We start from the raw sequence: 27,551 nt of genomic DNA, 5'->3' as shown, positions 1-27,551 counted from the left end.
CATCAACGCCATTGGAATGATTTGAGGTTCTGCACTACACTGGATGATCATTATCAATGAGTATGGTGGCAGTCTGGATAGAGCTCCATTTTTCCAATTTTTTGGAGAGGAGCAGTACTGTTACTCCTAGCATTATAATGTGGGGAGCCACTGGGTAGGACTTCAGGACACAGCTGGAAGTGACTGAAGGAACTGTGACAACACAATGATACACCATGGACATTCTGCATCCTCTTGTGTTACCCCTCATGCAACACTACTATGGTGCCATTTTTCAGTAGGACAATGCTGATCTGCTTATGCCATGTGTCTCTATGAACTGACTGTGTGATGTTGAAGTACTTCCATGGCCAGTAAGATCCCCAGATCTGTACCTGATAGAGCATTGTGGGACTAGCTTAGACATCAACTCCATCCCAGTGCCAGTATACAGAATACCAAAGACCAGTTACAACAATTGAGGGGCAGAGGATATAATGGCTTTACGACATCCTTCCCAAATAAATAAATGCATGCATCCAGGTCAGAGAGCATGCAATTTCATACTGTCAAGTTCTTTGTTAATATTACTGCATTTTGTAATCACTGCAATGACATCAAGTACTCTCCAACCTGTGAAGGTTCATTTATTGTCCTTGATCCATTCTAGGTGCTTCACTTTCTTTTTGTCAGGCAGAGTATAAACTGCATCTAGTGGATAATATCAGAAGTTCCATGGGGCTGCCTGCGAAATGCTGTTGTATACAGGGAAATCACAACACTACAAAATAGTAGCAAAATGTAGAGGATCGACACTTGGCACAGGGATTGACAGTTGACCCTCAACATAAATAAATGTAATATATTGTGAGTAAATAGATGGAAAGACCCATTATTGTATGATAACATGTTCTGAATCACAAAATGCTTTACTATCAATTTTCCAAGAGTGTATGTTCCTAGAAAGGTTAACTACAATATTGTTTTCTCCTACATATATCTCATGAAAAGATATAAAAGTAAAATGACAAGAGATCTGAGCTCATATAGAGGCTTACCAACAATCTTTCTTTCTGCATACCATTCGCTTCTGGAATGGGAAAGGGGATAAATAACAGAAGTACACAATTTACCCTCTGCCATACACCATATGGTGGCTTGTAGTGTATAGATTTAGATGTAAATGTACATCAAGTTAGTACTCACCAAAGTAGATAACATATGGGACTGTAAATTGGATTGCATATGAGAGAAATATCTTTAAACACTAAGTAATGCTCTACTTTTGGAAGTAGTGGAAATGTCTCTCCATATTTGGTGCCACCAAAATTTCATGAGCTCCCATTGTTCAGAAACGATCTATCTATAAAAGCTTTCTTGAACCAATTTTCATGTCTCTATTGAAACAAAAAGTGCACTGCTGAAAGATAATGATTAATTAACAGGAATGTTTCCTTACCACCCACCCCACAACATAAAAGAGTATTTCATTTTTTAAAATTTTTTCCCTCAATTCAGTAATCTAAAAGAGCTCTATTTGGTGCCTGTTGTCTGCCTCTGTAGCTGAATGGTCAGCATAGCAGATTTCCATTCAGAGGGCCCATGTTCGATTCCTGAACAGGTTGGAGATTTCATCCACTCAGAGACTTTGTATTGTGTTGTCCACCTCATCATTCAATGATCACTGATACACAAATCGCCAAAGTGGTGTCAGATAAAAAGACTTACACTGTGTGGCCAAACCACCCCAAATGGGAACGCCTAGCCAATAAGGCCATACAATCATTTCATTCTGTTGCCCGTTATCACACTGTGTTATTACGATATCTTATCAGGCTTATCTGTGTATACATTGTCCACAAATTTATTTAACCATCAAATATACCAATAATGTAATATGGTGCTGGCTCCTATGTGGTTACACCATATATATACTATGTTTTGTAAATACCGTCATCAAGGAGAGGTTTCAAGGATATGCAACAAGTCAAGTTATACAGCTTGGTGCAAATAAAAGTGGCCTGGATGAGAGGTTATGATTGGATGTGAATGTAGTCTGTAGTTAATAGCAGAGGAAAAGGCATACAGTAACTTCCAACAGGTTGGAGAAACTGCCCATACAGCCGGCCAAAATTTGGGGCATATTTTAACAATCTTCATGTCTGACAGAGTTGTTAGCAGATGTCAGTCTGGTTGTGGCCCTAGCTGGCCACTCAGGTCACCTTATCTGTCAGTGTATGATTACAATGTGTGGGGAGTCCTCAAGTCCAAGATGGATCACAACAACCCTTGTAATCTTCAAGAATTGCAGCAGAACATTTCAGATGAGACTGCAGCAATTACAGCAGTCCAGCTTTGATCTGCCTTCAGCAACTTGCTGACCAGGGATTGAAGGTGCCGAGAGATGAATGGTGGTCACTTTCAACATCTGCTATAGTCAGGTTAGTACGGTACTGTGTTTCTTTTCTTCTCATGTGTTCCTTTGCACCCTGGAACTCAGCTCTCTGGACAACTTTTATTTGCCCCAACCTGTACACTGACAGGCAGAATCACCCACTGCCTACTTGTGTAAAACACACTTACAACAAATTATGACTATTGCTAACATATTCAAACTTACGATTATGATACTTACTTCCACATTACTTTACATGAGTATCTTAAGAGAAATACAGCTTCTTTAAAAGAAGTCACTGATCCTTCTCCTATACTGCTCACCTAATGTTATAACCAAATATTTCAAACAAATGATCTATGTAAATCTACACAGACCACTATCAGCTAACCATGTAGGAAAAGACAGATTGCTACTACCATAAAGAAGACATGTCAAGTTGCAGACAGGCACAATTAAAAGACACTTACATAAAGCTTTTGACCACAGTCATCATCAGTAAAACACACACACACATGCACACACAACACAACACGCACACCATTCACACACACAAGCAAGGACACACATGACTGCGAACTCCAACACCTTGGGCCAAATGCTGGAATTGGCGGTCATGTGTGCATAAGGTGTGCTTGCTTGTGTGTGTGTGTGTGTGTGTGTGTGTGTGTGTGTGTGTGTGTTTTTATGTAAGTGTCTTTTAATTGTGTCTGTCTGCAACTTGACATGTCTTCTTTATGGTGATTAGCAATCTGTCTTTTCCTACATTTTTTCATGCCCTGACCTAGAGTATCCATCAATTGTATTACGCTCACAAAATTAGGATCCACCTAATACAAATACTATTGTTATGTAAAATTTATCTTCTTGAGTCCATGTATTCAGTTAAATTATAATAGGAGTGACCTTTTAAAGCATTCTTTTATTTTATATAAGTAAAAACAGAAAGTTAGATGTGGTAGAGAAACCAACTAAAAGAAAAATAAGACTGTAGAGACAAAAAATATAGATACAACACGGACAAGACAGAGAATACTTAGGAACAAAGGACAGAATCAAGGGCAAGAAAGCCAAATACAAATGTTCTTCTCTGGACAATTTTCCAAAAATTATTTTGTATAATTTTTCTACAAACTTACATACACTATCGGATCACTTACTTGACAACAGTTGTAGTTGATTCAATAAAACTTAGCAGCAACTGGTTTTCCTGAGGACTGAAGGGTGAGAGGCGACTGGGGATAGACGGTCCCATAGCTTGTGCAGGTCCATGGACAGGCTGTGTCTGTGAGTGTGCAGACTGAGAATGCGTCATCTGCCGTTGTTTTTCTTCCCATGTGCGCAATGATGTTTCCAGTGCCTGTTAAAAGAACAGGGTGCAAGGATCTGCACTGTAAATAAGTGCATGAAAATTTTTATGCATTATAAGAGAAGTTCCTATGTGACTGATACCTTTAAGGAAAGAATTTATAAGCTGGATTTCCACACAAAAGTGAAACAATGTTCTTAAATTTCAGTTGCCTGTGAAGCACCCTATCATACTACAAATGAAAGTTTCAAAAACTAATTTATTTCAAAGCAATACAGTTTCAAACAACTGTTAGTAAATTAAACTTAAACAATTCAGCCATATTTAGATCTTTTGACAAGCATAATGCCTTGCATTAAAAATGTTCATTTTAAATAGGCCCTAAGAATTCACATAAAATAATACTAATGATTTTAACATGTTTCTGACTGAAAACATCTTATTTGTAACTGTTGTTAATATGAATCAGCATTCAAGCATCCATCATCTACTTCTATATATATATCTACCCTGATACTCAGCAATCCACCTTAATGCACTTGGTGCAAAGTACCCCATACCACTGTTAGCCATTTCCTTTTCTGTTCCACTCGCAAACAGAACTAGGAAAAACGACTATCTACATGTCTCCTCATGAGCCCTAATTTCTCGTATCTTATGTTCATGGTTCTTACAGGAAATGTATGGCAGAGGCAACAGAACTGCTCTGCAGTCAGCTTCAAATCCTGGTTCTCTAAATTTTCTCAATAGTGTTCCTCGAAAAGAATGTCACTTTCCCTCCGGGATTCCCATTTGAGTTTCCGAAGCACCTATGTAATACTTGTGTGTTGATTGAACCTACCAGTAACAAATCTAGCAGACTGAATCTGAATTGCTTTGATGTCTTCCTTTAGTCCGATCTGGTGCAGATCTCAAACACTTGAGCAGTACTTGAGAACAGGTCACACTAATATCCTACATGTGATCTTTGTTACAGATGAATCACACTTTTCTAGAATTCTCCCAATAAGCTGAAGCTGACCGTTTGCCTTTTCTACCACAAGCCTCACATGTTCATTCCATCTCTTATTGCTTTGCAACGTTATGTCTAGATATTTTAATGACATGACTGCATCAAGCATGACACTAGTAATGCCGTATCCAAATATTAATGATTTATTTTTCCTACTCATCTGCATTAACTTACATTTTTCTGGATTTAGAGCTAGCTGCCATTCATCACATCAACAAGAAATTTTGTCTAAGTTATCTTGTATCTTGTAAATAAAATAGAAAGAAACTTCCACATTGGAAAAATATATTAAAAACATATTAAACATATATTGTGTACTTGTTAGCACACTGCTCCCTATGCTTATGCATTGCTGCAACACATGAGGCAAGAAATGATGGCCTGCATATGGCCCAAGTGTATACACCCAGCTCAAACAGGTCTCGATGATGTATGTATATATACTAGAATGTAAATTGGGCAAGCAGTTCCACTTCCAACCATTGCAACAGAGCTGATAAATAACTGAAAGTTCATTATACTTTTCCTGTGATTCAATAGTTCTGATGATGACACTTTAATGCTTACAACTGCAAGAGATTAAATTCAAATTTCTCTGCATCTTTAATTTGAATGTTTCAGTTGACAAAAGTACAATGCATTCCTTTGCCACAATAAGCTACTTTCACTGCAGTAAACTTCTGTATGCTCAAGGAAAGGAAACATCAGGATTTAAAATTCTATTGATGATGAGGCCATCAAAGTGACAATGAAAACTAAGTATGATAGTCAATGTAGGATCTGAATACCATTTCTCCTCACCTTAGATGGTTGATATTCAAGGGTGATTTACATGGGTCAGCTGGATTTCTAGCTTCAACGAGTAAGATACTTGTTACACAATGAAATGAAACTGATTACTGTTAGGAATATGTCAACAGTTGTAGACTTTTGCCCTCTAACAATTATGGCACCTGCAGTCACTGTCAGGCAATGCAAATATTACGTAATTTTCTTATGAAAAGTCAGTCTGTTTGAATGATATTTCAACGATATGTTACCTTTATTGCTGGTTCAAATGACATCATGTAACATTGGTGAATATGCACTGAAGAGCCAAAGGAACTGGTACACCTGCCTAACATTGTGTAGGGTCCCTGCGAGCACGCAGAAGTGCTGCAACATGATGTGGCATGGACTCGACTAATGTATGAAGTAGCGCTGGAGGGAACTGATACCATGAATCCTGCAGGGCTATCCATAAATCCACAAGAGTACAAGGGGGTGGAGATCTCTTCTGAACAGTAAGTTGCAATGCGTCCCAGATATGTTCAATAATGTTCATGTCTGGTGCCAGCGAAAGTGTTTAAACTCAGAAGAGTGCTCCTGGAGCCACTCTGTAGCAAACCTGGATGTGTGGGGTGTCGCATTGTCCTGCTAGAATTACCCAAGTCCACTGGAATGCACAATGGACATGAATGGATGCAGGTGATCGGACAGGGTGTCAATGTATGTTTCACCTGTAAGAGTCATATCTAGACAAATCAGGGGTCTCATATATCACTGTACCTGCACATGCCCCACACCATTTCAGAGCCTCTACCAGCTAGAACAGTTCCCTGCTGACATGCAGGGTCCAAGGATTCATGAGGTTTTCTCTAAATCCTTACACATCCATCCACTTGATACAATTTGAAACGTGACTCACCTGACCAGACAACATGTTTCCAGTCATCAACAGTCCAATATCAGTGTTGATAGGGTCAGGTGAGGCATAAAGCTTTGTGTCATGCAGTCATCAAGGATACATTAGTGGGCCTTCAGCTCCACAAGCCCATATTGATGATGTTTCATTGAATGGTTCACATGCTGATACTTTCTGATGGCCCAGCACAGAAATCTGCAACAATTTGAGGAAGGGTTGCACTTCTGTCACGGTGAATGATTCTCTTCAGTTGTCATTGGTCCCATTCTTGCAGGATCTTTTTCCAGTTGTAGCGATGTTGGAGCTTTGATGTTTTTTCCAGACCTTTTGATATTCATACTACACTCATGAAGTGGTCGCATGGGAAAATCCCCACTTCAGCACTACCTCAGAGATGCTGTGTCCCATTGGTTGTGTGCTGACTATAACACCATGTTCAAACTCAATTAAATCTTGATAACCTGCCATTGTGGCAGCAGTAAATGACCTAAAAACTGCGCCATAGACTAGTTGTCCACTTAACTCTTTACTGAAAGTCTTTTCACCAAAGTCTTCCTCCAGCTTTGGAAACAATAAGTTACTGTAGTGTATTATTCAGGTCTTCTAATACATTTTACATTTTACCAATACACTCTAAGGAATAAAATAAATAAATTATGATGCACCATGAAGGAGTTATGCAAATTGGTCACAAAATGCTATCATACAGGTATTGATGAACAATGCAAAATTGTAAACTTTGGCAGCCAATGGATGAGTGTGGCCACACAGATAGCAAAGATAGTAAACAGCAGACATTTTGATACCAGGGCATGAATTTCATTTCTTGTGCCTCGCAGACAGGTGAATGAACAATATACTTAGATGTCAGTGTTTGAGAGAGGACATCTAATTGGGGCAAAGAAGCCAGTTGAAGTAATTGGTGAATCGCTTGATATTTGACTAGAGGTGCGTGGCTAGTGTTACCGCCGTCACGTATTTTACACCCTGTTTTTAATGTATTTCCACCTCACTATGTTAATTTAAATTACTACAGTCACTGAGTTGCTGCTTTGCCTAACTGTTAGCAGCATTAGCAGTGCATATCAATACATCCCCTCTCGTAGTATCTCTGCTTGACTGCTATTAATTCCCAGTCGCCTGTCGTAGTTGAGTTCGGGTTGTGAATTTGGGTCTGCCCGTCAGTTGGAACGTGCCTGGAGTCCAGATCTGCCAGTCGGGGAGTTGCATTGCAGCACTAGTGCAGTCAGGCTGGAGCAGTGGTGGGGTCTGTGTCAATATGGCTCACCCAACCATCGCTGCCACGCATCACTTGAGCCGGGCCACGGTCTTGGTGGATCATTGTTTGGTCGTCCTACTGGATGACGCGTTTTGGCTCGCCGATCATTCATGAGTCGGCTGTGTGTGTGCATCGACTCCTAATTTGTCTTCATGCATGCTTACTGTTGTGTATTATTTAGGTCTTCGTGCAAGTGTTTGTCAGGTTGTGTGTGTACTTGGCATTATTTCCACTGACAACAATTTTAGATGTTGTTGGCATTCTGAGGCGAGTTGGTACGTTGTTGCACATGCAGTGCAGTCAACTGGGTCTCCTGGCAGTCCCTACGCAGTGTCAGAGCATGTGTGGAGCTGTCCGATAGCTACGATCTTCGTGGTTCACTGACCCAGGATGTCAAAGATGAGTAGTGTTTTCAACTACCCAAGCCCAGTCCATTCATGTGGTGGTGGTTCGTTTTGGTGGTTTTCTGTTGGGAAGGTTTTCCTGTGAGCAACTCTGAGTAATTATACTGCTGAAATTTAGCCACTATGCAGTGCAATTGACTATTTTGGTTGACTACAATTCAAGTGCACAAGTGGAATTTTCTGCCTTCTGGTCGTTAGTGTTCTGGTTACCTGCCCTGGGAACTGACGTAAATTCAGGCAGTGTTCTTTTGGGTGAAGTTAACTATATTACCATGTTTCAGATTCAAGTGTACCAGTGGAATTTTCTGCCTAGTGACCATTAGTGTTCCAGTTACCTGCCCTGGCCACTAACGTAATTTCAGGCAGCATCCTTTCCTCACCCATTGTCGCTGTCCAACATGGTGTGTAATTTTGACAGCTAATACACACTCCATTGTGGATTATCATGTTTGTATCCTTTGGTGTCTGAGTTCTCATGTACTGATTGATGGGAAACAAGTCGTCATGTCGGATGGTCCGTGGCTGTCTCCTGGTTGGGTTCCGACGTATCAAGTGTAGCTGCAACCATTTCGCCTAACTAAACGAGGGCAGACCAACCTTCCTGGAGGCTTCTGAGTGCCATTGTCTTTATTGTCTTTCCCACCGGTGTATAATTATCTGTTTTCAGCTACTTAAAATTTAAGACTTATGGTTATTTTTTCTTTTTTTCTTAAAAAATTTGAAAATTAATTGTGGGCCTTCAGTCTTGCAACCTTATTGTTAAAATTATTTTTCAAGCTTTATCACTCCGGCCTTCTACCTCTAAAAGATTATGGTAATATATTTTAATATTTTGAAACTTAATTGTGACCTTCAGCCATTGGTATTGCACCTTGCATATGTTTGTTCCATCTGCTTTGCCTTGAGGCTTTCCACTTAGCCGTGATATATGTATTTTTATTAATTTTATTTGCTTTTTTGAATTGCTTTTTAGCTTGTTGATTTTTAAGATATCTTGTTTTGAAACATTGTGGTCTTCTGCCTATGAAAGCCTTTGGTAATATATTTCAAAGTTTTGAAACTTAATTGTGACCTTCAGCCATTTGTATTGCACCTTGCATATGTTTGTTCTATCTATCTTGCTTTGAGGCTTTCCATCTAGCTGTCATAGATGTTTTTTTAAAATTATTTTATTGCTATTTTAATTGGATTTTTATCTTGCTGATTTTTTAAAGATTTCTTGTTTGGAGGCCGTCAGCCATGAAAGCGTTGCATTTGGTAAAGGTTCGGCTCTGTGCCGCTTTGGTTGTAAATGTGTTATTAAATTACAATTAGAAGGTGAAACTGACCCCAGCCTTATCTGGCCATTTCTACAATCCTAATTACCTGTTCTTCCCAGCGGGTTTAGTGGGCGTCTCAGAGGTTATGCCACTATTTGCTGATGTTGACAGGAATAGGTGAACCACAGCCGAACACATGTCGAGACGGAAATGACTGACACAGAGAAACGACTGAATGTGAGGACTGAGCAATCATCAAAGTGACACTCAAAGCCATGGAGTCATCATCATCATCATCATCATCATCATCAACCTAACATGCAACTGGTGCTTCAGTGACCACAACAATCATTAATAGTCGGCTCAGAGAAAGTAGGCTGAGCTCATGTCATCCTTTGCATCAACTACTTTTGACCTCTGTACATGAACACATCTGCTTGCAGTGGTGTGAGGCACCTGGAATTTAATTGACTAGAGTAGAAATGACTTCACTTTTGAGTCCTACTTCAAATGGTGCCCAACGATCAGTGAAGATGTGTCTGGAAATGCCCCAGACAGTAGTGGAATACCAACCTGACTGTCACCCACCATGCGGCCCAACAAATAGGAGTGCTGATCTGGAATGTCATTTCTTTTCATAGCAGGACACCTTTGCTATCATCCATGGCACACTTATAGCACACAGTACATAATGATATTCTACACCTGATTTTGTTGCCCTTCATGAAAATCTATCCTGGGCTTACATTCCAGACAGATAATGCCTGCCCACACACGATGAGAGTCTCTAATGCTTGTTTTTGTGCATTACCGCTGGGCCCGGGCTCCTTTCCGCTAACGAAGTGATTGCTTTTGGTGACATCAATTGCAATAGCGACTGCGCGAATTGACGGTAGCTCGTACGGAAAGCAAGAGTAGCTGATGCTACCGAGGACTCGGCCGCGAGCATTTCCGACGACTTCTTGGGCTCTTATTCATGGTGGCATTCAGACAGGCAAGGGTGCTGTCAACTGTTGCATACGAATGCGAAATACCTGCATTGTGCGTTTTCGCAAAGTGATTTTTACGCCAAAGTTGCGATCGTCCTACAAGTTGTGTCACATGTGGAGTTCAGAGCGTAGCAGTTTCCGTGATGTAGCGGTTATCATGTCTGCCTAACACGCAGAAGGTCCCCGGTTCGATTCCGGGCGGAAACACTTTTTCGTTGCACTCAACAAGACACTTGCTACAATCTCTACTGTGACCATTTAAATAAATTTCAAACGTCCAACCACCACAGTGCAGATGGCTCAAATGATACATGAAACTCTTTCAGAACCGGCTACTTGGTTTTTGTGCTTACCTGGAGGGATGGAAATGCGCGGAACAGCCGCCGGCATGCCGGTAGTTGCCACACATTTGCACAAAACGCAAGGGCTCGTCCTGGATTTGAAACCGGGACCTCCTGCACCCGAAGCAGGAATCATACCCCTAGATCAACGAGCCTACTCGATGCACATGACTAACGCCTCCGTTCTTGGTATCACCATTCAGAGCTGTTGCTCACCCAGCGTTCTCCCTGGCTGTTGCGGTTTGATTGTTTTTATCAATGTCTTTTACTATAGCAACTTCTAGAATTTCAAATATTAGATTGTGTTAACTTGAGGATGTCATTAATATAGTGTAAATAACTTTCTGAACTCAGAAAATTCAGCTGAGATTGAGATTGTTCATTAGTTTTCAGTTTAGATTTATTGCCTTTCTTGTAAATTGGTGTTCCTTATGCTACTTTTAGAGTGAGAAACTACCTGACACCATTACATCATTTATTGCTGTTGCCATCATATAAGACATGTTGTCTATGAATATTTTTAATATGCTTAGAGACAGCCTACCATAGCTGCTGATTTTAAATATTTTATTGATCTGACTATGTATTTTATCTCACTGCTGTTAGGCCAAGTACATGCTTTGCTTATCTGAAATGCCCTTATATCTACAGTTGAGATTGTTCAAATGGTCACTGATGGATTTTTACAACAGATGTAGTCATTAAAAACATCTGCAATTTGATATTGACATTTGATGATAATCCCTTTACAGTCACTGAGATGTGGTCCTTATCTGTTCGAGGAAAGTACTGCCCTGATTGTTTGGCATAAAATTAAATATTTCATTACTTTCTTTGGTGATAATTGTGAGTGGAACCTTTCTTTTCATTCTTAGGTATCTTAAGAGCTATGAAGTGGAGCTGGCCACTTGAAGCAGTTTTTCTTATACAACAACAGTACAATTCAGGCCTGGTGAATTGTGCCACACTAAATGGACAATTGAGGAAACACCAGTCAGTTCCCCACAATTTTATATGGTTTTGTTCTAGAACTTGATTTCTCCACAGTATCCTTACTTCAAGGAGTGCTAGTCCCTAAAGGTATGCAGGAGAACTTCTGTGAAGTTTGGGAATTAGGAAAGACGTCTGTGAAGCTATTTAATTTGGTGAACTACTCAACCAATTTGTTCAGTAGTTGAAGATGAACACTTCTTTCATACACAGACCATGGATACTCCATTAGGTTCATATAACCCAAATGTTGTGGGCAAGTTATTGTTTGCAAAGGTTTTAGATACTCACGATGCAGAATTACAACTTTCTTTGGAATATACAACACTCTTTTGAAACATAAACTGGATGAAGGAGAGTAAATTCTCTCCACGCAACCATCATCTGATTTGCGTAAGACAGCAGTGGGTTTACTCCAGAGCACAAGAAAACACACGATACCTGCAGACCAACATAAAAAAAACCTGTAGCATTCAGTGTTAAAAATCTATCTCTGCACAAAACATTGTCTACACAATACATAAATTTTACAGTTAAGGAAAATGCAACATTACTGATAAGCCAGTCTTCACAGTGATCAATCATTTTAACTGAGAGCTTCCTGGGGCCATGTGAATTGCTATCACAAATGCTGTGCTGTTTACACAGATACATTGATGGATTTCATGAATACTAATAACACCTTGCCATTCTGGCCATTATACAATTTGTTACTTTGAATCTGACATTATGCTCGCCTATGTATTGTTTGCTGTGGAAAGTTGTGGTTTATTGTGGATGTTCTTTATTATGTATCTGCCTTTACACTGTCTGTGTGCTCATCATAAATTCAATACAGTTTTACTGGTACACTGATGCCATAAGGACAGAGGAATGTGGATTGTTCTGTACATATGGCAACTGCTATGATACGGAAATGTAGGTTTTTGTAGCATGAAAACGTGATGAAATATTCTTGGGTTTTTCACTGTGTCAATTCACAGCACATCTGTTATGTTTTGGAAGGCATACACACTGTTAACCAACACAGAAAGAAACTCAAGAAAATTTTACTGCAACCTCTGTTACATTGCTGGCTCTTAAAAGTATACCACCATGAAGATGGCATGCAACATATGTCAAATTGACATGAAGTGTGCGAATATAGAATCAATGGGTTCAGGAGGGCTATGCTTATTTCCGTGTGGTACATCAGTGACCAAACATGTCTAGCACCTGAGAGGACAGACATACTGTTTGGCTATGTCACAGAAACAGACATGTTAAGTATGCTGAGTAAGGAAATGGTCCAGTTTCCAGCAAGACAAGTAATCAATTGGACAATATGACAGTGTCTGGCACACCATCAACTGTCAGCCCAGCAACCATTGTCACAGTTTTCACTGGAGTAGCAGCAGAGGCAGGCACTCAACATCATTGGACACCTATTCATATGAATCCTGGTTCCATGTGCAGCTTCATGATGGATGTGCATTTGTAGAAGCTCCAAGAAGAAATAACTTTCCAGATTGTATTCATCATTGACATACTGGCCCAGCACATGGCATGATGGTATCATGTATCATTGGGCAATAACATCAACTGTGTTTGCATAGCCAGTAATCTGGACAGCAGCCAGTGGCTGTGTTTTATCTTTGAGTTTTCTATGACATTATCTTTCAACAACATAACACAATAGTGCATGTTGGCTGTACTGCCATGACCTGCCTCGATACAGATGGTGTTAGCTCCTGCCCTGGTGTTTGGCTGTTGCCCTGGCCAGCTCATTTTACACATCTCTCACTCATTTAAAAAATCTTGTCATAGGTTGTCAAGAGACTGGCACTCCATCATTAGACAGTCATTATCAATGGTGAACTTTGGCACAGAGCTGAAGTAGCATGAAATGACATGCCCACATCTGTTATCCAAGCTCAGATCAACTTTATAACCAGCCAAGTTTGAAGCTAAGTTTTAAACCCTGCACATCACCCGCTACAAATTTGATCAGATATTCTTCCTTCCAAAATGTATATACACAATTAAAAGAACTGTTATATGGCCAGCAGTGTGTATTCGATGTGAACTCTGCGGTCTGCAATATCTTTGCAACAGATGCCTAGCCTATTTTCAATGGTAATGAACAAAGGAGGTAAGTCTGCATAACTGGAAATTACTGAATAATATACTCATTTGTTGTAAGTACTAATGAACATCATTTACTCCACCAACAATATTTTCTTTTAAACAAATCACTCCCATTGTATACTGCTGTTGTTGTGGTTTTCAGTCCAGAGACTGGTTTAACGCAGCTCTCCATGCTGCCCAATCCCATGCAAGACTCTTCATCTCGAAGTACCTACTGCAACCCACATCCTTGGAAACTGCTTAGTATATGCATCTCTTGGTCTTCCTCTATGATTCTTACCCTCCACTCTGCCCTCCAATACTAAATTGGTGACCCCTTGATGCCTCAGAACATGTCCTACCAGCCTGTCCATTTTTCTAGTCAAGTTGTGCCACAAATTCCTCGTCTCCCCATTTCTATTGAGTACCTCCTCATTAGTTACGTGATCTGCCCATCTAATCTTCAGTATTCTCCTGTAGCACCACATTTCAAAATCTTCTTTTCTCTTCTTGTTTAAACTATTTATTGTCCATGTTTCACTTCCATTCAGGGCTACACTCCAGACAAATACTTCCAGAAAAGACTTCCTGACACTTAAATCTACACTCGATGTTAACAAATTTCTCTTCTTCAGAAACGCTTTCCTTGCCACTGTCAGGCTACATTTTATATCCTCTCTACTTTGGCCATCATCATTTATTTTGCTCCACAAATAGCAAAACTGATCTACTACTTTAAGCGCCTCATTTCCTAACCGAATTCCCTCAGCATCACCTGATTTAATTCAACTACATTCCATTATCCTCGTTTTGCTTTTGTTATGTTTATATTATATCCTCCTTTCAATTTACTGTCCATTCCATTCAGCTGCTCTTCCAGGTTCTTTGCTTCTCCATGGATTTTAATTCCTACTCCAAATTTTTCTTTTGTTTCCTTTACTGCTTGTTCAATGTACAGATTGAATAATATCGGGGATGGGCTACAGCCCTGTCTCACTCCCTCCCCAACCACTGCTTCCCTTTCATACCCCTTGACTCTTATAACTGCCATCTGGTTTCTGTGCAAACTGTAAATAGCCTTTCATTCCCTGTATTTGACCCCTGCCACCTTCAGAATTTCAAAGAGAATATTCCAGTCAACATTTTCAAGCTTTCTCTAAGTCTACAAATGCTAGAAACGTAGGTTTGCTTTTCCTTAATCTATCTTCTAAGGTAAGTCATAGGGTCAGAATTGCCTCACGTGTTCCAACATTTCTACGGAATCCAAAGTAATCTTCCCCAAGGTCGGCCACTACCAGTTTTTCCATTTGTCTGTAAAGAATTCGTGTTAGCATTTTGCAGCTGTATACTATTGTATATGATATGTCATAAATTTATGAAAAGGACAGTTGCTGTTCACCATATAATGGAGATGTTAGATGCAGAAAGGCACAACAAAAAGACTGTTAGAAAGGTAGCTTTCAGTCAATAAGGCCTTTGTCAAAATAGGCAACATACCCACACAATTACACAAACATAACTCACACACACAAGATCACAGTCTCTGGTTCTATCTGCCAGACGCTTTAGTCGTGTGTGTGTGTGTGTGTGTGTGTGTGTGTGTGTTTATTTTTGACAAAGACCTTGAAAAAACTAACTTCGCAATGTTGGCCAAAAGCTAACTTTCCAACTGTTTTTCTGTTGGCCCTTTCTGCGACTCAACTTCTCCACTATATGGCAAGTAGCAATTATACTTTTCTTAATATTGTTAAGTTCCATCCTGGATTTTCTATTGTTTGATACTTCATAGATTTCATTTACTTAATTACTATGCAATCACTATTCCTATCTCCCGGCCTTGTCTCACATGGTTTGCCCTTCTTCCTTTGACAATATTCTTTCTTGATTAGTCACTTCCTGTGCGTGGAGCAGATGAATGTTTAAATCAATATATTTACTCATAACATACGAAAAACATTACCCTGTTCCGGTAGAGCATTTGCATTCGGTTTTTATGTATGATCCGTATCATCCCAGGAGGTTGAATCCAGGCTTCTCCATCCACTTGTACGGGTACACCTTCATCACCTAAGAATAATAAAGAACTTATTTAATTAGAATATGACATATGGATTATAAAGACTGTTTGGACAACTTAAATAATAGATAAAATGTGCAGTGGAACAAAATATGACAATCTTTGTAAAGCTTTATTATACTTTTATAATGCTTCATCAACACAGCTTATACAGTCATATGTTTTGTAAAGGATGTTACACGTGGCCAAGAGTGAAACTAATTTTTGGCAGGGTTTATTTAAAGTTAAAACAAACTAAGTTGCATCATCTTCCACAAACAAAGAAACTCTTAATAAATAGCTGACCTAATATGTTAATCTGGACTGAATGACATTGGGCGATGCGATGGTGCTGCAAATTGATGAGACGTGAGGCTGCCATCTGAACTGAACCAAATACAGCTACAACTTCCAGGATACGATCATCAAAACTTGGTGCCAGGAAGATGTCATCCTCCTTGGTCCCTCCCCAAAAATTGGTCCCACCCATGAAACTGAAAACAGAATATTAATATTTTGTTTGACTACCAGAAAGTTGTAACAACATTATTGAAGATATACTGAGCAAGAACTAATTTCAAATTCTGACACTATGAAGTATCATCACTAATTACACAGCAGTTAGGTTTATACAATGCAACAAATGATACTATTATAACAAAGATATTATTACAACCTATAAGACAGGGTTCTTTTTGTACAGTCACTACATTTTTTATAAGCAGCATACCAAAATGCAGTGAATTCTCCAAATTTTGCAGCCAGTTCACATAAACTACAGTGTCTAAAAATTAATATAGTATCATATACTTTACCTGGTGTAAAGTAAAACATATACTATATTGTACCTCATGTATAGAACTAAATATACACGTATGTACTAAAATGAAAGCATTATGTTCAAATTTTATTAAAAAGAAAATTATATAATGCTACACTGACAATTGCAGCATTAATTTACAACATGTTTCTGAAACTGCAAGCATACTCATTAGATGCTAATTACTTTAGATCATGTGTGAACAATTGGTTAAAAAATATGTGACAGATCTCTGTTCCTCAAACGTTTCTCTTTGTGTAAATGTAAAGAATAAAAGAAAACTACCAGGACTGTGTAATACACAACTGTATATAATACACCTATAAGTACCATACTCTGATATGTAAGTACTAGAAGGAGTAAAAGTAACAGCTCACTGCACAGTTAAGGAGTCAAATGGCCAAGAGGCACATAAAGGAGACTGAAAATTTTATTACCCTTTCCAATGATATCCTTCTTCAGAGCTAGCTACAGAATATGCATACACATTATGAAAAGGGCAGATTGCTACTCACTATATAGAAGAGATGTTGATTTGCAGACAGACACAACAAAAAAACTGCTATACATTTGCAAATAACATTGCCATTATTCCACCTTAGATTTTCCGCTATTTGAATACACTTACATATGTATACAGCTGCATGGCTGCATTAGCTGAATTAACTACATTGTTACAAAATTGCAGCTTGATTATGGTGGGGGAGATGTATCAGATGAAGAGAGGAAGAGGACCTAGAAGGGAGGGAGGGGGAGGGGAAGCGATGGTTGGACGGAAGGGTGGCTGACAACTGGGAGAGAGGGAGAGAGAGAGAGAGACAGAGAGAGAGAGAGAGAGAGAGAGAGAGAGAGAGAGAGAGAGAGAGAGAGAGAGAGAGGTAACACAGGCGTGGAATAGGAATGTGTCACCAGTAATCTAATTCTGGCACAGGCAGGGGGAATTGCACGTGGCACATAATGACATGGAGGAGTGGACTGTGAGAAGGAGGCAGAACTGAGGAAAATACTGACAGCACCGAGTAGAGTGTTCCTATGCTTAGAGACTTTGAAGCAGTCTGGCCTGAGCTGAGAGTACTCAGCCAAAGTTTAGCACGGTCAAGCCTTAGGACTCTTGCAAGCTAATATACAATCGGCAGTGTTGTTGGAGGTCCTACTGCTATGTGTGTTTTCCTGTGGCACTGGACACCTGGCCTGGCTGAAGCAACGCTGGGAGTAGTGGACTGGGAAACTCAGGCAATGGTTTTAGCTACTTTGTGTCCACATTTTGATACACAACATTTGGCAGATTACACATTTACAGTCACCTCAGAAATCAGCGACTTTAACTTTTTATTGGTGAACAATAAATTGTAGAACTTTTGGATCCAAAGATAGGGTGTTGATGCAGAAAGGGGACTTAAACATCAAATGGCATGTGGTACGGTTGACAGAAGTATGGAAAAAATGAAGAGTAAATAGAATTAAAATCAGGACATGTATACTATTAAAGAAAAACAGTGCAAAAACAATATTACGGATAGTAAAAGAGCGTGAGACATATTATCAAGATTTGTGAGTTATTTTAAAAATAAATGAAAGATATTCCATGTAAATCATTCAAGTTTGTGCATGTATGTGGTTACACTCTAATAAGGAGACAAAAGACTTCTACAAAGAACTTCAGTGACTGGTACATGGCAGCAAACCAAGAGTATAATTGGGGATTTTAATGTAAGAATGATATAAGAAATGATAGGGGTCATATGTTAATAGAAACTGCTGATATGAACAAGAGATTTGACTTAAACAGATTTGTCCGTAAGAGAGCCTATGGATGATGGACTTGGCACAGATTAAATGCAAATAAATCTGACCTTCAATTCACGAGAGATCACAGATTTGTAAGATACAGAGTAAAAATATAAGAATTTTTAACACTGTGCAGCTCTGTCAGCAACTGTGATAACTGAACATGTAAAAATACGTAAAAGTAAGTACAAAGATAGGAAGGAACAGGCTCATCTGGTGAGTAACCAGGAATGTAAAATATGAAATTTACTTGAGAAAAGGAAGGTATACCACATTAAATTTAGTAACAAGCCACAAGTTCAGCAAATCAGAAAATGAAGATTACAACTATAGACAAAAGGAGTAATTATTTAGGAAACACACCTAGGCAAACAGCAAAGAAAGGTTGCATGTATCAAGAAAGCAAAGGAAAAGAAAGTCACAAATGGAACAAGGCATATCTTAAAAGGAAGGTGGGAGTCATGAGGAAACAATAAGTGGGACACGATATAATAAGCTGATTAAACAAAACTTATCACCATTGTCTTCAAGAACATGTAAGAAGACACAATGAGGAGTTGACTAGAGGAATGATGCAGACAGTAAGAAAATGAAAAGGACAGGATCAAAAACATGCGCTGACTAGACACCATGTTCCATCAGTTCTGGTGACAGATGCCACTGTAACTACAGAGAGAAACAATCAGGAACACATTAAAACTATGACATTCCAGAAGTACTGCCATTAGGAGTATATAAAGTCACTGTGGTGAACCAGAAGGAGGAATGTCTGGAGAACACGGTTTTTAATAGCAGTTATTAAAGGTGAAGGAAAAGTAATAAAAAAAATGATTACCCACAACTTGAACAATGCTCTCATTTTTTACTTATGAGAAACAATACTGGCAACATATTAGAAACTATAGATCTATCAGAATCATCTCTGAGGAGGTCTGATAGCATGGCTTTCTCATTCACCAAATGAGAATCCACTGGATTTCTAGCTATGAGGACATTTAAAGGCATTGGGGTGTGTTCAGCCCATTGACAATGTGCAGATGTTGCCGGAGCATGCAACCAATGCAAGTAACACAGTCCGAATGGAGCCAAGTGCATTTGAGACAATAGATGACTCACTGCAAAGAAGGACTACTGAAGGATGTGCATTAACAACAAGCAGCAATGCCTATAAAGTCTACTTCTTGTAACAGACAGATGGGAATGAGAGGACAGAGTGGCCCATATCTCAACAGTTGTTGGTTTCTGGACATATCATCTTGTCTTCCATGTAGTGGGCCCAGGCTCGATTCCTGGACAGGTTGGAGATTTTCTCCACCCGTGGCCTGGGTGTTGTGTTGTCAACATCACCATCATCATCATCAACATGATCATTGCCATCATTATCAACGTATCATCATGAACATGCAGGTTGCCCAATGTGGTATTACCTGAAACAAGACTTGCACTCGGTGACCAAACTTCCCAGGATGGGGCCTCCCAACCAAACATGCCATACAATCATTTCACTTTTTTTCATTATAGGAACTTTTGTTCCAGTTTTGACCAACCTGTAGGAATATGTGGCCCATGTCTTTGAGCAACCTATATGACCTCAACAACTCAAGTTTTCAGTAGGCTTTTAATCTGCCCTGGACAATGTCTGCCTAAAAACTGCTGTTACAGTCATAATCATAATGTTATGCACCTTTGATTTTAGCACTATGGAGCTGACATTATGGAACACATATATGCTGTGTGCTGTTCCACCAGTGTGGGCTTAAATTTGACTGTGTAAACAGTCTGATTAAGTTGTTGCTGAGAACACTAGGAGATTTATAGTTTGCACAACACATGGAAGCACACTATTAATCAATTGTGCTAAGAAAACCTGAGAGATCATATCACTAGGAGCATCATAATAATTAGAAACAGAATTCAAGCACTGGCTGACTATGTATCAAACATAATTTAGATTTGTGTGCTGAAATATCAACTTTGCATGGTATGCTGTATGTCTCCATTCCTGTGGGCTTTATAAGCAAGCTGATACTCTTGAGACTAGGTTTGCTTTGTTTATTTTGTAATAAGAGCTAAGCAGCTGGTTGACAGCTTCTTGCTCAGATATGAAGAAATAGAAGAAGGAGTGATCTATGGCCTAATTGAGAACATTTGGATAGGAATATTAATTTTTGTGCTATTTCTTTGAATATGAGGCCTATAAAAAGTGAACCCTAGAAAGAAATATACATCAAGTTCTTGCTAGGTCAGGGTGTATACATGGACAAGGTAAAAAAATTCCTGGATTTTCTCCGGTTGAAAATACACTTTCTCCCTGGTGAAAATACACTTTTCCCATGTTAAGTGACAGTATACTTTTCCTAGGCACTGTAAAACTTATCAGTCCTTTGAATGTTTATGGTTTTATATGCTGATGTAGAATTTCCTGTCACTTTAGAAAACAAAACTAAGGGGGAAAAAACACATGTTGGAATAAGACCTTTGATGTGCAGCAACATGTATGCTGCATATTTTCGTGTTACGAAGGTATAAATTCGAATTCCACCAAACACCGCATGTTACTTTCCAAAGCATTGAAATCGAGATTGCGAAGTGTTTTTGTAAGCCAGTGATAGCTGATGTCACATGATCTCGCCAGCCAATGACAGCATAGGACACGAAATGTAGTCAGCTGTAAGATATATCACACAAATTTTTAATGACATAAATGTCTGATCTTTTGGGCTCGAAATGTTTTCTGTGATTTTATAAATTCATCGAACATTCTCGCACATAGTTCATCTTGTGTAAAAGGAAATTTACTTTAAAATTAAAGCTTTGCAAACCACCATCTGCAATATTTTCCCGTGACCTGCTAGAAACTGATATGCTTCAGCAGTTGCCAGAGAGCACCAGATAACAGGTGCCACTGCTCTTGCGCAGCTATGATGACGCAGGAAGCCCATATGTTTGTACGTGTAAAACATTAAAAGATCTTACACTATGTCACAAAAGAAACAAGACGTCAGAGGATACTTCATGAGCATCAGAATTTCATGAACCATACTAAAATGAATAATTTGGCTTAAAATGCACATTCGTATGTCCAGATTCGGATGTAAATCTTCTTGAGTGCCAGGACTGTATTCTTTATTATGGCACAATGCCATGCGAGCTAGAAGATGGAAAACGTGCACTTGAAATGCAGCAAACAGTTGAAACTAACCAACAGCGTGAAATTAAACACTTCGTTTCAAATAAATTGAGTGACTCAATGCTAAAGAATAATAAAAACCAAATGTCTTTAGCAAACCGACAAAAATAACTTCATTGTTCTGCATGGCGATTAATGCTTGACTGTCAGAAAGGTGGAAATAAAACCTGAAACTAATAACATATTTTAGCCTTTTGTAATTATGCGAACGTATTTTAATTCATTTGATAGCTCCAGGCCACAGAAATCCGTTTTGTTTTCATTTAACATGAGAGCAATAAACGAAGAGGAAACAGCAAAATCACTAAACGTAAACACAGGTCTCGTGGTGACTACCCACCTGCCCACTACAACTCAGACTGCTCTGTGCATAGCCCCGAATCTACGATATTTCTGAACCAGGGCAATCTTAGATAAAGGCGCCCAGCCACAGATCCATAGCCAGAAGCAGGAGAAGGTAATACTCACATGTGACATAACTGCGCATGCACAAGATACTGCTCAAACGAATCTATTGTAAACAGCTGTCACATCATGCTCATCGGAGGCAATTTGTTGTTAGGAAGCATTGCATAGTCTTCCTAAAGCCTTTGACACATATTGCTGTTGGCAGACACTTGTATGAGCACTATGTTTTGTTGTTGTACATGGCGCATTTCCTTTGTGACTTAAGTTTTATTTTTGTTTTTTTTTTCCCCTCTCGTTCATGTTTTATTGCTGCAGTATTATTTTGCAGAAGCGGGATGAGTAATATCCTTTGCTTAAATATTGGTTCTTACCAGTCAAAACCACAAAAATTTGACTGAAAACTAAAACAATGAAAAATTCCTGGAATTCTAAAAAATTCCTGGGTTTTTCCCAGTTTTCTCCCGGTTGTCTCGGGTCGTATACACCCTGTAGGTGAACCATTTGCTTAGAATTGCCAAACTGGAATTTGAGATTGAAACTTCCACATATGCGTTCAGTGCTTTTCTGCTTTCTAAGACACAACACTGCTAACACTCTTCCTCCACACCTCTCCTCCATACCCACCACCAAGGATTATGGTTGGTATTCAGAAAGCTGTAACATGGAAGAGCCCTTCTTGTATTTCGATTCAACAAATCTGAGAATCTCACTTCCCTAGGTAGCCACAAATGGAAAATAATCTCATGTGATAGCTCTCTCTGAATAATATGTTTTTAATGTATCACAGGAGATGAATCAGGCAGCTGAACCTCAACAGCAGCCTCACTGACTAATTGATTGCAATTGAATCCAAATGTTTGATCATGTATCACTGGAAATATAACAAAATTCCTTTAGCCTAAGGTCATTTGGTATCTCTTCTACATACTTTCCAGATTTTTGACACACTTATATGCTAAAAAGCCAGGATAGTTATTCAGCCCCAGTCTTAAGTCCACGGAACTTATAAATTTATTTAGCAATACTACAGGCACACACTTAACTTTATGAACAGTATCAGAATAAGTTCAGTGGTTCGAATTATTTATGAAGAAGTGGGGAATCATGGAAACAGGGGAGATACAATCATTGTCTCATTTATTAGAGTCTGTGCATGAAAGTAAACAAATGACAACAATAAAGAGACAGCACAGTCTCAGAGCAGGTTGATGATGAGGTAGTTCAAAAAATACTAGCCTTGTTATAAAGTGTACTTTATCAGCTGCCCCCTACTACTACTGAATGCCTCAGTAAGTCCTGCAACTTGTCAAATAACTATCATGCTTTCTTTGCCCTCACAGATTGCTGCATGTCCTCATTTTCCACTCCAGCGTTTCCTTTCTGCCAGTCTATCATAAAATTCTCTCTGTGTATAGTAAAATGTTTACACACACACACACAGATATATATATATATATATATATATATATATATATTGTTTATTATGTTTTTGATAATCAAGTAGAAAATTAATTAATTTGCAATTTTTTTAATGAAAATCTTAACAATATGCAATATAATTTATGATGGAATACCTTGGAATGTTGAGTACAACTATACCCTGTAGTGACGGTAAAGGGATTCTTTGGCCATCACATTCAAGCTGTACACGCTGTTCCAAATTTTTATACGTTTTCTGTGAATGAAAAGAAAAAAAAAACAGTTCTTATAACAAGCTCTGCTAATGATGTGAATGAAATCTTTCATAACAAATCATTTCCATAAAACACATGACATATATGAGGTAGATAAAAGAGAACCAAATAAACTTAACATATGCTCTTCGGCATGAAAGACAGAAAACACTGGATGAAAATTTGCACATAAATTATGTAATTTAATTTCATTATTTTTGTTGTTACCTGTAGCCATTCTTTGCTGCCCAGCACACCATACCACATGTAGTTCTTAGCTCGTGATCGACATTTCTCTGGATGTTCTTCTCTTTTCTGATGGAAATCCAATGAAATTTTGGCATCAATTCCAATACCGAAGTAGTTGTTCATAACACACCTTTCATAGTAACCTTCCCTGCAACATGATACAAATAAATGGCTGAAAAAAACTGCTTTAGCCACAGGAATATCACATTATCCTTTGACAACTGAGTTAATGTCTATAAAAACCACTTGTTTGCGAATGTCAACGGACAGGAAGGAGTGCTATCTTTGAGCAGCTGTTTAATTGTATAAAATACTTAGCATATAACAAAACTAAATATGAGGGGAAATCAGAAAATCTTTGTCCTTACATTTTTTTTGTTAAATTGCAGCTGTAAATGTGAAGTCAAAATATCCACTCCCAGTGATGGACCTTTCTTGGACTATACTGGCCTTATCTGCCACTATCACTGCAGCTAGGGACTGCTGTAAATGTGAAGCCAAAATATCCACTCCCAGTGATGGACCTTTCTTGGACTATACTGGCCTTATCTGCCACTATCACTGCAGCTACGCACTGCTGTCGGTTTTGAAGATGATGGTGTGCTTCACATGTCAACAGTGTACGAGTAGCAAATTGTGATTCGTTTTCTATGGAGCAAGGGATGAATGTCTGTCAAAATCCACAGGGAAATGCAGCTCTCAAAAAATTTTCATGCTTTGAGAAATGTGAGGTGGTGGCGGTGAGAGTTCAAGGTCAAGAAAACCTGCATGACAATGATCATTTTGAGAGGCTGTGTTTGTTGTTGACTGACAACAAAGTTTCCTGCATGGATGCAGTGGTGAAAGTGGATTGGCATGTGACCCTAAAGAACACTTCCCATGAGCTTGGCATTTCATACGAAGTGTTCACAACATTATCCGTTGCTCCTTAGGGTGCAAGAAGGTTTTTTGTTGGTGTGTGCCTAAACAGTTGGATGACATGATGAAAGGCAAGTGAATGACTGCTTCACTGAATCATCTGCAGTGGCGTGCTAAGGAGGGCGACAATTTCCTGGACCACATTGTTACTGGCAATAAAATGTACATACTGTATTTCACACAACCAATGCTGACAGTTATTGTTACACACTGTCACATTTTCAGGCTGCCATCAGGAAGAAGTTCCGAGGGATGCTCTATGCAGACAATACGGTTAGCCTCCACAACAGTGCAATGCCACATGTGGCAATCAGAACTGCCAACAAGCTCTGGTCAGTTCACTGGGAGAGTCTGTACCACCCATCATACAGTATGGATCTTGTCCCTAACGATTTTCACTTTTTCAGTCCCCTCAAGAATCTCCTCACAGGACAGCGATTTGCAGGCAATGATCAAGCCAAGACAGCAGTCTGACTGTGTTTCTGCAGTCAGTCAGATGAATTCTACCACAGAGACATTAAGTGCTGCAATGGGACAAATGTCTGAACTGGAGTTGGAACTATGTGGAAAAATAGTAGAGGTACATAGAATCATATGTATATTTGTAACTACCTGCATGCACCTTATTTTGGCTCTCTTAAAAAAGGGGGCAAAGACTTCCTGTTTCCCACTCATATGAAAGTAATTTGAAAATGTTGCTCCTCGACTACTCCCTAAAAGATTTGTTGTCAATAAATTAATAGCTTATGTAATACAAAAGAATTACATGATTACTTCTATTGTTCAACTAAATACCGTTTTTATGTTATGTCAACTGATACAAAAATGACCAGTAGGCATGTATAATTCAATTTTCCAGCAAACTGACGTGTTCTAAGTCATTAGAATATAAACTATCATAATTTACTGCTTCATAATATTGTATTTATGTCAACTAAATGTAACCTAGTAAGTTGGCAAGAAAATTACTACTATGAAAGATAAAAATGCTACTAATTCTTCAGTTACAATAAATAGCTGCTGTTTATCACCTTTCAGGTTAATATTTACATGAATACAGTGGTAATTTAAAAGAGATAACTACATCTACAACAATGGAGGCCTGTTTGCAATACACTACCTATTTTCTCACAGTTTTAGAATGTATACTGATATTTGCCATGGAGTTAAGAAAAACTTCCAGTCCACAATCTAGATAATTTTTAAGGGTGAGGTATTGGGTTAATAGGGATCCCCAACATCTTGCTTTGGTTAGATAGAAGCTACAGTTACTACTACTTGTTGAAGATCTTTTCACTAGACTAATTAACTCCACTCTGAATCCTAGGCATGGATACAAAGTCGACATGTAAATAATTTTTGTCTTGTATTGTGTCTGTGAAAATAACAGTTCAGCTGATACCAATTTTTATGTTCAGCTACAAATGTTATTAACGAGAAAATTTACTGGGGAAGTACTGTGGAGCCACTGTCAGCCGTACAGCAATTTGTGTACACTGAGTTGTTTAGCGCCAGTCTCACACTTATGTAGATACTGAAGTGACAACAAAGCACACTCTAATGTGTATGATGCTATTTTTCTTTTTCTTCCCTTTTCATAGCGTTAATTTTGAGCCACCACGGAACCGGTATTTCTGCAATGCTGGCAGGAGCAGTTGTGGCTATAGAAGGAGCAGCAGCAGCATGAGCAGATCCAGGTGCCAATAAACGAGAACGCAGAATTGCTTTACTCCCGTGCCAACTAGTTGACAGGCCAAGCTCCTGTTGGGCTAGTTTCTTCCCCGCCCCCAATGCAGTTTGTGATTATCATGAGTCTACTGAAAGGTAGAAAAATTACCTGCATCAATTCTTGCTGCACTGCCAGGTGAGGCGTACTGCCTATCTAGTTGATAATGCCATCTTGTTATTCTCCAGCTGAGTGGAATTATATGAAGTTGTGCAAAGTTTGAAGCTCTCCAGTAAGCCCAAAGAACTACCCTTTGACAAACTTTGTTGGTGGTTTACACAATATTTTGGGCATCAAACCCATATGATGGCAGCACGTTTGCAGTTTAATCAGTACCATAAGCACCCTGGGCAATCAATGTGGTGTGGGTCACCATTTTAGGGAGTCTCTTGCACAAGTGTATTTTTGAGTGTCCCAAATGCATTAACTCATATGCAGGCTAGCTAAATTTGGAATATGACTGTCTGGTTAGCACCTGACCCTGAAGTTCAAACTAGGGTGTTGACCTTGACTGACCCTTCTTTAGCTGACTTTGCTGAATTCGCAGAATCATATGAGCTTATGGCAGCAGCAAGGGACATCATCATCATCATCATCATCATCATCATTGTTTTCTAATTCCAGTTTCCTGGGTGTGGTGTACAAACACTCGGCATCTCCTTCGGTCTTGATACATCTTCTGTTCCAGGGCAACTTCCCGTTTGTGGGCAAGGGATATTCTTTCCAATAATTGGCTGGCGGAACTATCAGATGTGCATGGTAAACAGCCTCCAGTCCCCATTGGGAACCCCAGATGGCTTTCCTTCCCGCTGAGTCAATGTACACTATGTGATCAAAACTATCCGGACACCTGGCTGAAAATGACCTACAAGTTTGTGGCGCCCTCCATCAGTAATGCTGGAATTCAATATGGTGTTGACCCACCCTTTGCCTTGATTACAGCTTCCACTCTCGCAGGCACACATTCAATCAGGTG

The 27,551-nt window shown here is 39.1% G+C and overlaps 1 protein-coding gene and 1 non-coding gene across 2 annotated transcripts in view; one reads left to right on the top strand and one right to left on the bottom strand.

Moving 5' to 3' along the window:
* LOC126336611 (diacylglycerol kinase eta) overlaps nt 1-27,551 on the bottom strand; it is a 1,405,164-nt gene that overhangs the window by 58,571 nt on the left and 1,319,042 nt on the right. The window contains 5 exon segments of the mRNA XM_050000480.1: nt 3,535-3,734; nt 15,708-15,814; nt 16,110-16,297; nt 23,584-23,684; nt 23,911-24,079. Of these exon segments, the coding sequence (XP_049856437.1) occupies nt 3,535-3,734; nt 15,708-15,814; nt 16,110-16,297; nt 23,584-23,684; nt 23,911-24,079 (765 nt within the window).
* Nucleotides 10,445-10,517, top strand: Trnav-aac (transfer RNA valine (anticodon AAC)). Its single transcript has one exon. It is a non-coding gene; the product is annotated as a tRNA-Val (tRNA).

The sequence above is a fragment of the Schistocerca gregaria genome, chromosome 2 (genome assembly GCF_023897955.1).
Source record: "Schistocerca gregaria isolate iqSchGreg1 chromosome 2, iqSchGreg1.2, whole genome shotgun sequence".
NCBI classification, from domain to species: domain Eukaryota; kingdom Metazoa; phylum Arthropoda; class Insecta; order Orthoptera; family Acrididae; genus Schistocerca; species Schistocerca gregaria.
Note: the sequence above shows the minus strand (reverse complement) of the source record. Positions and strands in the feature narration are given on the sequence as shown.